Here is a 16,122-nt window from a genome sequence, read left to right on the forward strand (position 1 = left end):
TAATCTTATAATACAGAAATTAACCTCGTTATATTTGTCATTGTGTCGAGCAGTGGGCTTCCCATTGTCCCAGCTGTGAGATAAGTTAAGGGATATCTTCATTCATTTCAATCGAGATACGAGGGAATATTTCTTCTGATGTTCTCTTATAATATTTATGCCTTTCTTTCAACTCACCTACCTTGGAGGGGGAGTTGTTATGAAGCCAACCACCCTTTTCCACCCATGGTGTCCCCCATCTGAGGCTTTTATATAACTGAACATTTTATAACGAAGAATTAGAACACATGATGAAGAATGAACTTAACAACTACATGTAAAACGACATAAATACCCCAGAACCCACCGGGACGCCACAATAAAACATATATTATTATTGCAAGTTTTCTTAGACTTTGAAATCAAACAAAAAAAACAACCCTCAAAACTTTATCGGGGCCAACAACAAGCAAAATGTAAGTATGTGAAGCAAAAATGAGAAATGGAAGGGAACCTGTAAATAACAATTAAGGAGTGGGTGAATCTACGATAGCTGCAATGAGCTTTATAGAGAGTTTTATTTGAAAAAATGTCAACAGGTTCTTCATTACTCCAGTACAGTTCAAGTGGACCTTCCAACTAGAAAGTGGTTCAAACCACAAATGGCTTTGTTTTATTTGACAAGTTAGTTTTCTGTACTTTTTAGTTTTATCTGTATTTTATTGCTTTACAGTTTTTTCATATTTGGTATTACTGTTTTCTCTTTCAACGGAGTCTCACAGAAGGATTGAACAGATACAGCTTTTACTGTAAGTCCTATGAGAATATTTACAACAGCATAAAATATATATACCTAAAATGTATACTTAAGTAAAGTACTTGACTTTCTTCCACCAATACAATGGATGTGTGATTTCCACTTCCATAGTGAAGTTCTTCCTGTTACACACCCCTCCCGGTTTGATGGCCTATTATTACTTTGGAAATCGTCTGATTTGATTGAGGAGCTCATAATTAAGTAGGTGAACATGATAAAAACCCTTAAAAATGGGCTTCATGTTAGATTATTGTGCTTTTAAGTGCAGAATGCTTCAGTGAACTCCAAAGAACACAACCAGACACTTGTAATGTTTTATTATGGCACACATAACCTTAACCATGTTCATAGAGCTGTTCTGTCTATCCCAGATAAACAAGACATAAAGTGTCAGAAAGGAGAACATTTGTTATGTGTATCAACGTTTGAGTATCAAATACCAAAGCAGAAGTTATGGTAAGGAAGAGGAACCATGGACCATTAAGTCCTGATTTACTGATTAGATACTAAGATTTTCAGGAACAAAGATTATGGTAAAATTAAAGAAAATCACTCCAAGAAGGTAATTTATTGTTCAATGCATTTCTAAAGGAAGAAAAACGAACAACCTCTTTTGGTTAATTCATAAATTGTGCGGATGTTACACCCTGTGGGCTGAAATACAGGTCTTTCAGAGCTTTGGTGGTTTGGGCAGTGATGCCCTGATAGTACATAACATACAAGTCATAATAATAAAGTAAAATCCCTTCAACAGAGAAAGAGTTTCTCAACCTTGTAGTCTGGACCTCATGTTGCTTTATAAGCAGGTGCAGATCAGAGCTATTTCTAACACTGATATTTCAAAATATATTTTCTATATAGAATAAATATGATTATCTTTGGAGAACAACATTTCTATATGATCTATTTATCATGATCTTCAAATATAAATTCCGATGTTTTTAATGTGACTACTCCCTTATTGCTGGGTCCATAAGAATTATGTAAATATTGCGAGCTAAAATTAAGTCAGAGCCAGGAAATGTTGAGAAACTCTGCTCCGACAGAACAAAGTGCATGCAATACAGATGGAATTCAAGCTTATACAAGACAGTACAGAGAAATAGGTAATGGGTAAAATGTATGATTTGCCCCTCAGATTTTGCAAACGTTAGTCAGGTCCTAGTCTCTGAATTACCAATACACCCCTGTTTTAGGATTAAACAGCAAGATATCATTTGAGTCAACTGCAGGAGAGCAGAAAGAGAGCAGCACGCACACATTGAAAAGCTTGTCCTTTAGAGGCCCTGCATCTCTGTACATCATTACCTCAGCCAAGGTTATGTTTCCGCTTCAATCCCTTTGTTTGTTTGTTTGTTTGTTTGTGTGAGCAGGATTACACAGACACTACAAAACGGATTTCCATGAAACTTATTGCAAGGATGGGACATGGGCCAGGAAAGAACCAATCAAATTATATAGCAGATCTAGGAAAATGGGCACATCCATGAAAAAAAATTTACTTTCTTGAACATTGCCAGATTGAGCATTTTTTTTCAATGTCCCAGGTAATAACGCAGGGATCTAGATGACAAAAATCAGGCATATTTAGGAGACCTATATGTATGAATGTGTGCAATTTGGTGTGGTTGATAGAATTCAAGGGGGATGTTGGTTGGAGGTTTGAACTCTACTGAGGATGACTTTCATTCAGTCAGTATATTGCCTCATCTGTGAGATGAGAACAGAGCTGCCATTTAAATTATAACAGACAAAACTCCTTTTCCAAACCAGAAACTGAACATCTTTTGGTCGACCAAATGAAACTGGTGATTTATGGTTATTAATGAAAGGAGCTCTAATGTTATGCTATGGGAGAGCTGAGTTATGGAGGTTGTACAAAGGGCTAGGAAATATATCAAATTGTACAGATACAATTTACTATTTAAATTATATTCTGGGATTTTGTGAAATACAGTACATATATGCAAGCTGAGAATAAGTTCCAGTTAGACATGCAATCCAACGTGATGAACACTTGTTACACAACTTGATGTTCCATACTTGAACGTGTCCTGTGTGTCCTCAGCTTACCGTGAGCAATTCTTTTCAATATTATTGAGCTGCAGCTGCAAGCAGGATATGTCAATAATTATTGCGCAATGAAAGTGCAAAGTAAGGTCAAATAAACAATAACTTCAGTAAAAAAAAAAAGAAAAGTGCAACCAGGAGCATGACTGATGTCTGTGTGGATTTTCAGACGCCAAACCCAGTCCTGTAGTAGGAAGCCACCACTACTTCAATGGAAGGTTGACTGACATCTCTGAAACACGATCACCTGAGTGCAGCCAAACACTCCACTGCTGGATGAGTCAGGTAAAACCAAGACGGTAAGGCATTCTGGAAGAGGTGTCTGCAGCCTCTGTCTTGGTCGGTTCAGTTCAGGTTACTGTCATGTTAGTTCACATGCGAAAAATTGTATTACTGTTGAGGCTGTTCAAAGGTCACACCCAGCTTGTCATAGATCTCCTTCAGCAGCAGGAGAGCTGTATCCTCAGACTCCCTAACAGACAAACAGAGAGTGGGAGACAGTGAGTCAGAGAGAGGGAAAGACATCATAAAATGTGATCCAGCCAAGGGGAAATATCAGGGACAGAAAATACAAAGGTAGAATTGCTGTAGTCCACCCAACCTCTGAACAGGTATGTATGACTCACCAGTAACACAGATGCGACTGGATGGCAAACAGGTATTCGTTAAAGCTCTCGATGGGTTTTTCCTGAAGTACATAGTCAATCCTTCGTCCTCCATTCAACATCCCCACTTTTATCTCTGGCTGCTCGCTCTGCTCTGCAGACTCTGAGGAGTCTACCTCATCACACGCTCCTGCAGGGACAGACGTCAAAACAGATTAAATCAGGCTTAATGAGGAGACAACAGACAGTAGAAACAATGATGATAGCGGGTATCTGTTTTGAGACGTGCAAAACAAGTACTAATAATAATAACAGTTATAATAAATTATATTTATATAGCACTTTTCTTAGCAAGGTTAGAAAGTGCTTGAAGGAAAGAAAAAGGGAATAAAGAAACAAAATAATTACAATTGGAGATCTTAAAACAGAGGGAAATCAAATAAAGTTACACCAAAATATAAACTGTCTACTAATGGGAAAATGAAAGACAACACATATTCCAACATTCATAAAATATATTTATATTTTAAATCGACCTGTTCAAAAATGTTAGGCATTCACTCTTGACAGCAAGTTTGATTGGTAATGTGAGTAAGGGGTGTCCATTTTGTGAATCTTTGTTGGTATGTTATGAACGCACTGTTTTCTTTAAGAATAATCTCACAATGGCTTTTTACAAAAAACCTAATCAACTGCAAATGAATCCTAAACTGCAGGCTGCTACTCTATCTTTTCATCTTTTATTTTAAATGGATATTTCTGACGCCCTATTACTGCATATACTGGGCTGTAATCATGATATTAAATATCCTAAATCCTAAAAAGTCCTACTGTATGTTTGGGATCACGTAGTACTATTCAGGGAGCTGAGGCAAATACTGTATATGAAGGTTCAATAGGTTGAAACTATTAATCTTGTGGGATTAAAAAGTTAAAAGTTGACAGAAAACTGTGTAATTTAAAACGAAAGGTCTGTTCTGACAGCAGCTGCTTTCCCCTTCACCCATTTGTTGAACTGACAGATTCAGTGCTGCAGGCGGTTTAGTAAAGGGCAAGACATGTTCCTGCACATAGCTACTATGAGGTAATGTCATGATGATGAATGACATTACCTGCTGGTTCAGCACCAACCAATAACTCATCTGTGAACACCACTATGCTGTTAATGTCATTTTTTTTCGCTCTTGAGAGATTGTACCATGGGCCGGTTACTCAAGGGGCTTCTGATGCTCACAGTCAGTGATTCAACCAATCAGAAGTGACCGCCAGAGAGGGAGGGAAAAGGAGGCATCAATAAATTTCAATTTGAGAGCTTGCGGCAATAATAACTCAATTACATACATTTTCTCTTTGAAAGGGAGCTAATATAAATCAACACTGTAGGTAACGCAGCATATTTTCTACACTGAGGAAGTAGTGATAGTATTTTTTTGCCTTTCTTGTTTGAATGATTGGAAGATTCCAGTCAGGGATATAAAACATAAAGGCTGTATGAAAGACAGATTTCAAACAGATTTCTAAAAGACTCATAGGCTTAAAGAGTGTTAATCAAAAGAGAGAACCAGGCGATCATCAACAAGATAATGAAGCAATTGATAATGAGCTAGAAAGTGTACATTTACTCAAGTTTTTCATTTTATCTTGTCAAGCGACTACCCTGGCTTACCTTGGAAGTAATGTACATGAAGGGCCCTGGGCCACTCCAGTATTTTAGTCCAAAAATCAGCACTTTTCTCTTCCCTCTTAGAAGAAGCAGTGACTGCCGCTGAGGCTGAGGTTCAAGGTAGAGTGGTAAAGGGGTGAAAGACAGAGGAGCAACCACCAGACAGAGAAGAAGAGGGGACATGCAGAGAGGGACGAGAGGAGTATGAGGAGACGGCGTTAGACACACTCTTCTGCACACTCCCGCACACACACACACAAATACAAATATAAGTGATCTTTCTACCCTGTGTCTCTTCAAGGTGTCTCTCTATTGTCGTTTCCCCTTCCTCCACCGGGGGCAGAGCAGCAACGGGGAGTCTGGCAAAAGACTGCCATGCCGTCCGTAATGATCCCAAGACATTGTTCTTCAAATCCATGCTCATACGGGTCAAGCTGTCCTTCAGTTCTACGAGACAAATAGAAGTAGAGATTATCATTAAACCCTACCACAATATTGTCCAACAAAAAACGGTGGGGGAAACAGACAGTCATACCTAGGTGCATCCTCTTGCGGCCTTTATGGTGAGGGATTAGCATGGGTTCAAGATCCACCTCTGAAACAATCATGGGCTCTATCCGATAGGCCACAGGGTCATACTACACAGGAATAAAGGAAAAGAGATTCATGTAACATTTATGTACATGTAAGAAGAGACATATCCCTACAAAGGCTGTAACTGTGGGAAATAATAGCTGGTGTAATTGCTCAGGGTTTAATATATGACTACTCACCGGGTGGTAGATGTTGTAAAAGTTCTTGCAGGTTGGGAAGGTGTAGTTTGGATCAATGTGTTTGAGCCCACGAACTGTAAGGAACATTCCAATGGGAGAGCCAAATGCAAAAAACGTCTGAGGCTGGAACGCGAACTGAGGGTATTCAATAGATACCTACGGAGAGAGGGTGGGTTTTGTTAAAGCGTGTTATGGTTTAAGAACAGACTATGTTCTAAGAGGACACATAGGAAATCTACACATACAGTAAGACAGATGGAAATGAGATAATAACCCTCTGGTGCACGGGGATGCTTGAAACAATGACACAAACCTTCGTAGAATCAAGATAACAGTCACAGAGAATGACAGCAAGTGGGGAGGAGACCAGGGGACTGACCACTCATGCAGGACAGGGTGGACACAAACACAGAGTGCGGCATTGGACTGCACGACTCAATGGGACAAACACAGGTGTCAATCACAGCATTATGTGACTTCACCATAGAAACCCCATGGCTCAAAAAATAGCCACTAGAAGATATGCATTGAGATTCCCCTGACAAGACTGGACTGTATAAAAATAGGACCTCCAGGTAAAGTGAGATCAAAGAGAGCTTATGACAAAGCCACAGAGCACGGCCACACCGTGTGAGACACACCTGCCCCTTGGCTATGCCTCCATTGGTCTGTCCAGGCAAGCGGGGGGAGGGGGGAGGGAGAAAAGCAGGAATTTGATGCATCAAAGCTCTCAACTACCGGTAATCTCAAACACAAAGAACAATAGTGAATCTGTATGCATGTGTGCTACCTGTCCGATCCCCACATCGAAGTATTCATAGTCTACGGCACTGGTGACGGACTGCTCCCTGTGGAACTGCGGTGTCGCTCCAGATGATTGGCTACCATCATGATCACTGGTCACTTGAGGTGGAACTTGCAACCCTGGTGCCAGATGCACTGTCCCCATTTTATAATCCTGTTTAGAGTGAGAAATGCACAAAAAAAAATTCTGAATTGTACATATTCTATTTAGAAAAGAGCAGGTCCCCCAGTCAGGACCTGGCTACAACTGAAATGAAAACGGCTGCATTACAACGGCCTGTGTGACACTGTTGTCTACAGAATACAACTTATCTTGGACAGTTTCTATCAATTTCAAATGTTAAAGATACACATAGAAACACAACATGCTGAAAAGCCATATAGCTGCAATAGTTGTTTTAACATATAAAAAAAGTGTTAAAGCCATCTAGATACAATCCAGATCCAGGGCCTGATGGTCAGTTGAACTACATACTGTATATTATTTTTCTAAAAAGAAAAAATGTAACACACAACACCGGATAGCTTTTGCTGTTTCTGACCTCTGGAAGCCATTTCCTCCTGACGTAGTTCAGGATCTTCTTCCGAGGTCCAAGCGGAATTCCCAAAACTTTGAGATCACTGTCATGGCAAAGAGCCTAAAATAAGAAAAATAAATGTTTTCTTAACTAAGCATTACACTTTAATGAGTATGTCAATTGTGTGTGTTTATTACCAGTGACTCCAGGTCGAGGTTTTCTGCCTGCAGCGTATCCAGGTACTGCTGCAGGCCCAGTCTGGTCAGAGTTTGCTCCAATGTGTCACAGTTCAGATGACGCAGTTCACCAGAAGGCACCTTAAGCACAAGGATAATGGGAAATCAAATTTTCTTATCTGCATGTAGAGTAATGTGCAATTGTTCTATCAGCATACCGACGTTATCTTTTACTGTGGATTTTATCATCGTACCCCCTCTCTTGTTTCTGATCCTGTCCTCTGATTGGTTAGCAGGTCAAACAGGATCAGTGAACCTGAGGAACGAGAGACAAAGTGGAACATGTGAAACTCAGCATTGAGTGCGGTTCCACTTGGTTTCGTGTTTGCGCACTGTTTCTGCATTTCTAACCCAGGCTATGGCCCACAACTGAAACTGCCCCGCTGAAACCCGGGTGTCTCTGTTTAAAGAGGGCATGCAGTCTGTTGATCTCTGAGGCCACCGTGTCCACTATGGTCTGGCAGTAGGTGGGGCTGTTATAGAAAAACAGGTCCAGCAGAGTGTCGTTGGTGAAATGTCTCAGCCTGCTGATACTGGGAAGAGTGATCCTCTGGATGTCTCTGGAATGTGGGGAATGGAGGGAGAAAATAAAAGTCAGTGGCCAGAGTTTCACCATTTTCAACTAGTAACAAAGACATTACTGGTATTGTACAGTGTGGTGATATATAGGGGGAATATTATTTTATCTCTATAAGTATCTCTCCATACTTACTCATCCACACCAGTGGCATCCCCGTGTAGCGCGTTGTGCCAGTTGACTGGGAGGAACTCAACCCTGCCCACTTGGCCATCCTGCTGAGCCCGTTTATAATGAGAGGCCAGAAGGGACAGGGAAGCACTCCTGAAGTCACTTACTAGATAGACAAGATGACAACGAGTCGTAAATACACATTAATATGAATATATCTATAAAGCATATATATGCAAACACACCTACCACACTGTATGATGGATCTGAAGCGCAAGTCACATGCGGGACCGATTCCATGCACCATAAAAACAAGGTGGTCTACCTTTTCTGGTTCACCTGGAAACACAAATAATTGTTGAGTGTAGATAATACTTTCTGAAATGGGCTTATATGCAAGTATAATTCTTGCAGCACAAGCTCATCCATACCATCAGGTATTTCTACAGAGATGCTGTCTACTCCCCTCTTGACAGTTCGAGGTCGGGTCTGCTCCGAAGGGGAGGACACCCACTCATCTTGCAATCCAAATGGCTGATAATGCATTATCAACTGGGTGAGGAGCAGGGACATGGGATAGAGGATGGATTGTGAGAGGAAACAATGCACCTATTCTCTTTTTTTTTATGTATTCACTTGCAGTGTGGCTTTGTCATATATTACATTTTATCAAACGCGGTGATATTTTAGCAGCAGGCCTTACTTTGGGATTGTGTAAGATAACAGTCTCTCCAGTGGGAAACTCCAGTTTCCTCTTCCATTCATCCAAGGTCACTGCTATCATATAAGCCTCCTGAAAAATTGGAAGGTGGGTGGGGGAAGAATTAGAGACCAAAGGATGTGAAGAGAGTAACTGAGGAACAGGCAAAGTTAGTCAGAAGCTGTAGGAATGTGTCAGTCTACCTCCAGACTTTGGCTGAAGGCCTCGGGGTAAGGCTTGAACGTGGTATCTTTATCTCCTTTGTAGAACCAGGTACAACGGCGGACCTCAGTGGGAGCTTGCTCCCAGTACACAGCATAGCGCTTCCTCTCCTTGACATTTATATCATACCGCTCTCCATCCACAGCAACCACCACCTCCTCCTTCTCGTCTCCTGCTGCAAAGTATAAAGTGAATAAAGAAAAAAGCTTAAGTTACATGAGGAAGTAAGTATAATAGCATTGCGCTTTGGTTCAGGCAATAGATTTGAAAGACATGTTCCCTGAGGTTCTAGAGATCTGTGTAAAATGGAGGCAAACAATACATGAATTTAGTATTTATGGAAATGTCCGGGGCTACAGTGATGGTGCAGGATGACCGATGAATGAATAAGCCACATAACTGAGTAAGAAGTTACTTTTCTAGCTAAACCCTATTGACCCTGTAATATCTCACTTGAGAGACACATATAATGTAACACGAAAATTAATCCCTGCTGTTTCTTATTGTTCCTTTTCTTAGGGAATGTGTGTGTTTTATCAATGTAGATTTTTAATATGTTAAAGGAATAGCCTTGAGCAAAACCATTTGCGAAACTAAAAGATGAGGTTTTCTTTTACATAGGTATTAAACAAATTAGATATGATGTGTTGATTAGCTTTAGAGGTGCTGTTTAAACTTTTCATTTAAAATCGATTCAAAGTATTATCTGAAACATATTTGCAACCGAAATGTAGCTTTTTTTTAAAATCGTCCTTCCCAACAAGTGTTTCATGTTTTATCGTATTTTTTGTTTATGTTTTACAGCACAGTATACTGAAAATAATGAGGCTCATCTAAACGCTCCCCAAAACTGAACATCAACTTGCTGTTAAGATGCTCATAACAGTGAGTTCAGTGTCCTACTAGGCATCAGGCCAGTGTTGGCAAAAATCATGCTTTGACATTTTATTCTTCTTATAACTCTCATAGCTCTTTTCCTCCATTTCACATTACTACACAGGAGGCAGCCATTTATTATGGGTTACACTAATAACCCATTTAACAATATGTACAAAATATAACGTAGAGCCCCTTACCAGTATTGGCCCTCTCTAGTTTGTCAGAGTCTTCTCTGCTGAAAGGAAGCCAGGAAGTGTTGTCATCAGCTCGTAGACAGAAGAACCAGTGAGGCTGCACTTCTTGGTACGGAGCCGGGACTGACTCCATGTCAAGCATCTCGAAGGAGGATGTGGAAGAAGGAGATGCCTCGTCCAGCGCAGGCAACACCTGGAGAAGAGTGATACCAGCCTAGTTTATAAGTTGAATCATTATTTCCTCTTCAGTCAGCAACAATGCTCAGCTACTAAGTAAAAAGTAATTGCACAAGGTTTCCCTCTCTGGAACAGACCATTTTTTAACACTGAAGCTTCGACAATAAGTAAATGCAGACGCCTGAGCTAAGTCTGCACCCTTCTTTTAGGTCCTATAAAAGAACCTTAAGACCATCAGAAAAAGCAACAGACAATTAGACAGGAAAGGATCAGGCCTCCTTGGCAAGAAGCACAAAGCCCTATGTTATTCTTTCCTCCTCTACAAGCTATCTTTGGGCTCTTCTTTTCACTACTGTTACAGATACAGTAACTTGTAAACAACCCATTTCCACAGAATATCTTACATTCACAAATGAGTAACACTCTTGTTATGCTGCTGCTCCTGGCTCCTTCTGTTGACAGGAGAGCCTGTTACTGCTATACACAACAACCAACACCCCTATTTATACACAGCAGCGAAAATCTGTAATCCAACTTGCAATCTAATAATGTGCAAAGACTGAGAATAAACTGGAATTTGTATGGAGCACCATTCCTAAGGATAAAATCTGTTGATCTCCTTGAAAGTAATTCCTTCCTCTTTGTGCACAGGTCAGCAGGTTATATGTAGTATGTTTGGCTGTGTGCCAAACAATTTAATAAAATTAAAGAATTGATAAACCCTAAACAACGTTACTTATATGATTCCTTATACTTCATCCAAGTACACGTATGTTTTTTTAGTTTAGCAACGAGACACATACTTTTGTACCTGTGGTAATAGTGTACTACAGCCCTGACATGGCTGTACCTGTCCCTGTTCATAGAGCAACCTCGTCCAAGACTGAATCAAATAATATTCAACGTAAATGACCCAATGAGAGTGTACTGCGAAATGATAATTACTCTCAGGGATCAGAATGTCTTTCTTCTCAACAGAACAATACATGTCAAAATTCTTCTTCATATAATAAATAGGAAGTAGTTCAGTCTACTGAGCTCAATAAGAGCAGAATCTCACCACCGGCCTGGCCTTTTATATAAAAAGTTTCTTGTTTAACAGTTACTGCTTATAAACTTCTCTGGAAATGAAAAAAGACTTTACTACTTTGTGCAAAGTCTATACACTATGCCATTGCTGAGTTCCCCATTGATTTGTTTCACCCTTTATCTTAACGTGAATCCAACCCTAATCCCAACCAGTCATATCCGTGGCCATAACTTCATGATAACAACAATGATAATGGTAACACTTTATTTCTGTAGCACTTATCCAAGCAAGTGTTTAAAACATAGATAGGAATAACACAGCACAGAACAAAACAAGACAAAACAAAGATAAGATAGGTAACATAAAATAAAAAAATAAAAAAACAAACAACATCCACTAGAACCAAGTTGCTGTTGAATTATCATTAGGCAATGATTTAAAAACTCCAATCTCCTCAGGCAATTCCAGAGCCTCGGGCCCTGATGGCAAAAGAGGCCTGTACTACGAAGCAGGATTTGCGGTTATGGAGGTAACTTCAGGTTTAACTCTTGGTTTTCCGTCCTACGAAAGCTGGTTCTCTTCCTACCGTGGTAAATCACCATGGTAACTTGTGCTGAACGGTTAAGTTCGAGATAAGAGATCCATACCAGTCACCAGTCTAACTACTGACCAATCAGTTCACTGGTAACCAGATTCATCATTCAACTGGATCCTGACTGGGACAAAGGAGTTTGGAGTAATGTGACAATTAATAAAGCGCAGCAGATAACAAGCTCTACAGTGACTGTCTACTTTTAGAATGGCTCCGGTTCTGGAAGTGAATTTCTGATTCACTCACTCCATTAACATTTCATAAAATTATTTTATAAGGAGTTTTAAGCCTGGATCCAAGCCAATAAACCACAAGATGAATCCTTACCATTCAGAGCAAAAAAGAATTGGAGGCCAAGGTACAAGACTGTCTACATAATTGTTTTAAGAGTGAACTAACTACTCATCACATAAACCATTGCAAATGCCTTACCAACGACTTCCAACCAATCAGAGACGTCAATGTTACACTGTAGGATTGTGGGAAGTGTAGCACGTCTCAATGATATCACAAATAAAACATTTTTTTTCTTAAAACAAGGTTGATATCATACGGACTTGTGGCTTCTACAGGTGCATATACCATCGTTTCACAACCTCACAGCTCGTGGTGAGTCGACCTAAGATGGTGCGACATTATGGCTAATAATCAAAATGCCTATTTAGAATATGAATGGGATTTTTACTTCCGTGGGCTGTTGAGCTCTTGCTTTTTCCAGACTTTGCATGTGTCCACTCTGGTTTTAAAAAAGTTTCTAAAAAACAGAGGGAGTTTATCAAACTAAATATATACATAGACTCATTAATATTAGAGCTTCATGTGAATTCACTAAAGATTATTTGATTCCTGACAGAATCTCTGACCATGTTTTATTTGCACGTATCAGCTAATTTGTCATATCATAGTAAAAACAATATTTATGGTTCTGACGATGTCGCTTGTAATTAACGACTCCGCTTCTTCTACAGGAACTTGCTCGTAACCGGACAGGAAAACCCAGGGTGGACTGAGACAGTTGATATCCAGCCCCATAGTAGAGGTTATTCAGGATGGTCAATGTTAGGATAAGTCAATCCAGATAACGACAACATATCCTGGGTATGTTGAACTCGCTTCGTAGTACAGGCCCCCTGGTCACGCTTAGGTACCAGCCTTGACTTAGGGACTTCTAGCCAGCGTTGGTTAGAAGATCTTGGAATAGGGACTAAGTAGCTCCATAATATATAAGGGGGGCAAGAACATCCTAAGTTATTTAAAAACTCTAAAAAGCAATCCTGAATTGAACTGACATTCAATGAAGGAAGGCAAATATTGGGGAGATGTGGGCCCAACGCTTGGTGTTGGTTAAAATGCGAGCCGCAGTGTTCTGCACTATGGCTGAAGAAGAGACCCTGAGGATTGACTGATTGGATCAAATGTGATGCCAAGGTTTCTGGCCGTGGATTTAATATTGCTCGCCTGTGGATGAATAACCGGTTGTAGTTTGCAAAGATGATTACGTCCGTCTTGTCGGGATCTAGCTACAGAGCATGACCTACATCTCCAATCCAGAAGGGCCGCACTGCAGAAAAGAACAGTGTCCCATCCCACATGCTGCGCCCCGGGCTCACCTGATCCCCAGGTGAGTTGACTGGAGCCGCGGTGTGAGCGGGGCTGTCCAACCGGTCCCGGGTTCTGACGGTTGGGGCCGCCTGGGACAGACGCCCCTCCTCAGCAGGGCTCAATGGCATTAGCCCGAGACCCGACCCAGACAGCCAGCTCTGACCTGAGGGCACAAAACACACTACTGCTGCGAGTCGAATACAAGCAAACCGACAACAGCTGTTGAATACACACGTTGAAGCCGGCGGAGCTGCTGAGGGACTGTCTGTGATACCTGAGGTAGAGAGAGCGTCGGGGTGAATGTAAGCTAACAGTGACCGTTAATCACGCAGACGTACGCTGATGGACTTGTGAAGTCTCCTTGAGCAAAGCGTGCAAATGCTAGCTACTGCCTCGCAAGTTTTTTTGTCTATCTTTATAAAAAAAAACAAAAAAACGCACCAAACAAACACGTCCCAGAGGCCAAAGGTGTTCGGTCGCGGTTCACGCTAGCCGAGTGATGATGGTGGGACGGGACACTCGCGGGGGTTAATTCGGTCGCCGCTGTCACGTCCTGTTGGGTGTTTTTTGGACGACGTGACACCAGCGACAGACAGACATTCATAACTCGAACTCACCGACAACTTCACATACATGCGGACGGTTTGTTCGGTTTGTTCGCGCCGGTTTGTTGTCGTTGTTTAGCTCGTCGCACTTGGCTAGCGAGGTTACACAAGGACTGCCTACTGTCAAACGACGCACGTTTGCGGAACTCTCGGAAATGTGGCCATCACAGGATCGCCGATCGCATAGGATGATATTCTCTCTCCAGAAGGCTTTTAAAGAATGACACTAATTCAAATGGGAGGATTCTACTGATGCCCGAGACATTTAGCGTGTAACGACGAGAAGGTGAAATACGCGAACACAGCGTCCGTTGGCGATTGACAAAAAACAAAAACATTTCTACTAAATTAATACAACCGAACGTTGTTTTTTGTGGGGGTTAATGCTTTTACTGTGATACAAACTAATTATGATTTGGATGAATTCAAAGAGCCTAATTCAACCATAGTGCAAAAAGATCTGAACTTTATGCACAAACTTTACATTTCCGAGGTGCACTCGAAGGCAACATGAGACATCCCGGCGTCATCAGGCTGACGCCCCCAAATGTTGATGTAATGGATTTGTAAAATGGTGTTTGGTTATTTTGATATTTAATCGTTGTTGTTAGGATTCATATGTCACCAGTGTAGTGTAGAGTAAACATTATGTATTTACTAAATAGTTGTTGTGTTATTGTTTTACTCACATTCAGAGTTACACACAGTAACTCATACATAGTGTAACAGATATGATCAGGTGAATATTGATGAGCAGATGCATATTCATCAGTTGAGACCCAACTTAAAACTTGATCTGACGTGCTCCTTGCAGGTGTCGGCTGCAATACGATGCTATAAATGTTCGTCTTTGATAAAGACTTCGTGGAATTCACCTGCTCCGCCTAACCCAGAAACCTCAATGCTTGTCTTGGACGGCAATATTTCCAGGTATGTGAAAAATGTGAACGTAGTGGGTGTAGGCCGGTCAACAACAGGAGAGCAACCACATCATAAGTCACAGACACACCCATGTGTCTCATCATGTATTTCAAGCTAAATCTGATTTCATGAGTTGAGAAATAGTAAGATGATGCTGCCAACGATTGGTTTAGATAAATTTTTTGGTCTTCAGGCATTTCTTGTCTCATCCATGTGCACATGTGCACGCACACACACGCACACACACATACATATGCACATAAAGAACCAAGTGCAGAAAGTTGAATTGAATATTTATTTGTTAAAATAAAGCTGGACGTACCATGTTTTTTCTCTGTGATCTTAAACAGATATTTTACATTTTCCTTCCACTTTGGGATGGATGGATGGATGGAGAGACCTGATATTTTGTAGTTCTTTCCTTCTTTCATATTGTTGATTTAGGCTACACAATTGAAGAGTTTTGTGACGTTGCCACAGCCATGCTCAAGCTTATCTTTAAGTCAGAAAACATCCCTTGTATTATTTTTCATTCAACTCCTTAATTTATGGCAGGATCATTACCAGGACCAGATCAGAGTTGACCTGAAAGCATGCAGCTCACATGTCTCTGGCTTTGTTTTCTTCAGTGTTTGGCTGCTGCTGATTGGATTTCTATAACATTAACAAACAAATCAGTATGACAATCTGCAGTTAATTTACTTCATGAATAATGTTCATGTCTTAATGACCCACTTGCAAAGCTCTGCTCTTGATCTTCTCATGGTAAGGTGAATGGAAGCCTTGTATGGTTAATATTTCTAATTTCATACATGATTGGATTGATTTCAGAACATTAACTAGCGGTTATATTACAGCTCCACCATTGAAGTTTAATATCAACCGATCAACTGAAGACATTTTCAACATTTTAATTTTATGTGATAATATTAACACTTCCATTCCAGGTTCACTGCCCCCATTGCGGCCAGTGTCCAAACCCAATGATGCTCTGACTAGGGCCCCTTGACCTATGATTGGTGGAACATGTGTAGTTTGAAAAGTGTA

The 16,122-nt window shown here is 40.7% G+C and overlaps 1 protein-coding gene across 5 annotated transcripts; it reads right to left on the reverse strand.

Moving 5' to 3' along the window:
• Positions 1-1,098: 1,098 nt before the first annotated feature.
• On the reverse strand, positions 1,099-14,322 carry ddhd2 (DDHD domain containing 2). Of its 5 annotated transcripts, none has more exons than XM_035640534.2 (19): positions 14,183-14,322; positions 13,558-13,712; positions 10,152-10,341; positions 9,057-9,250; positions 8,857-8,946; positions 8,585-8,705; positions 8,403-8,492; positions 8,178-8,319; positions 7,817-8,025; positions 7,660-7,721; positions 7,427-7,546; positions 7,254-7,349; positions 6,698-6,865; positions 5,908-6,063; positions 5,670-5,772; positions 5,420-5,581; positions 5,138-5,242; positions 3,493-3,661; positions 1,099-3,338 (listed from the first exon to the last, which is right to left on the reverse strand). In XM_035640534.2, the coding sequence occupies exons 2-19, from the start codon at positions 13,675-13,677 to the stop codon at positions 3,257-3,259; spliced, it is 2,379 nt and encodes a 792-aa protein (XP_035496427.1). In that variant the 5' UTR covers positions 13,678-13,712; positions 14,183-14,322; the 3' UTR covers positions 1,099-3,256. The 5 variants fall into 5 exon arrangements, with proteins under 5 accessions (XP_035496427.1, XP_035496426.1, XP_035496424.1 ...); XM_035640533.1 differs by having other exon boundaries at positions 14,167-14,317; XM_035640531.1 differs by lacking the exon at positions 14,183-14,322 and adding an exon at positions 13,991-14,160.
• Positions 14,323-16,122: the final 1,800 nt, after the last annotated feature.

Source organism: Scophthalmus maximus, chromosome 19 (assembly GCF_022379125.1).
Source record: "Scophthalmus maximus strain ysfricsl-2021 chromosome 19, ASM2237912v1, whole genome shotgun sequence".
In the NCBI taxonomy this organism is placed as follows: domain Eukaryota; kingdom Metazoa; phylum Chordata; class Actinopteri; order Pleuronectiformes; family Scophthalmidae; genus Scophthalmus; species Scophthalmus maximus.

What these genes read in the sequence shown, in the direction of transcription:
- ddhd2 (XM_035640531.1), bottom strand. Translation starts at nt 14,153, where the DNA reads ATGAATGTCTGTCTGTCGCTGGTGTCACGTCGTCCAAAAAACACCCAA. An exon ending in CAGATCCATCATACAGTGTG is followed by an intron (nt 8,320 to 8,402) that starts GTAGGTGTGTTT and finishes TTGTCTATCTAG; the next exon opens with TAAGTGACTTCAGGAGTGCT. An exon ending in GGAGGAAATGGCTTCCAGAG is followed by an intron (nt 6,866 to 7,253) that starts GTCAGAAACAGC and finishes CACTCTAAACAG; the next exon opens with GATTATAAAATGGGGACAGT.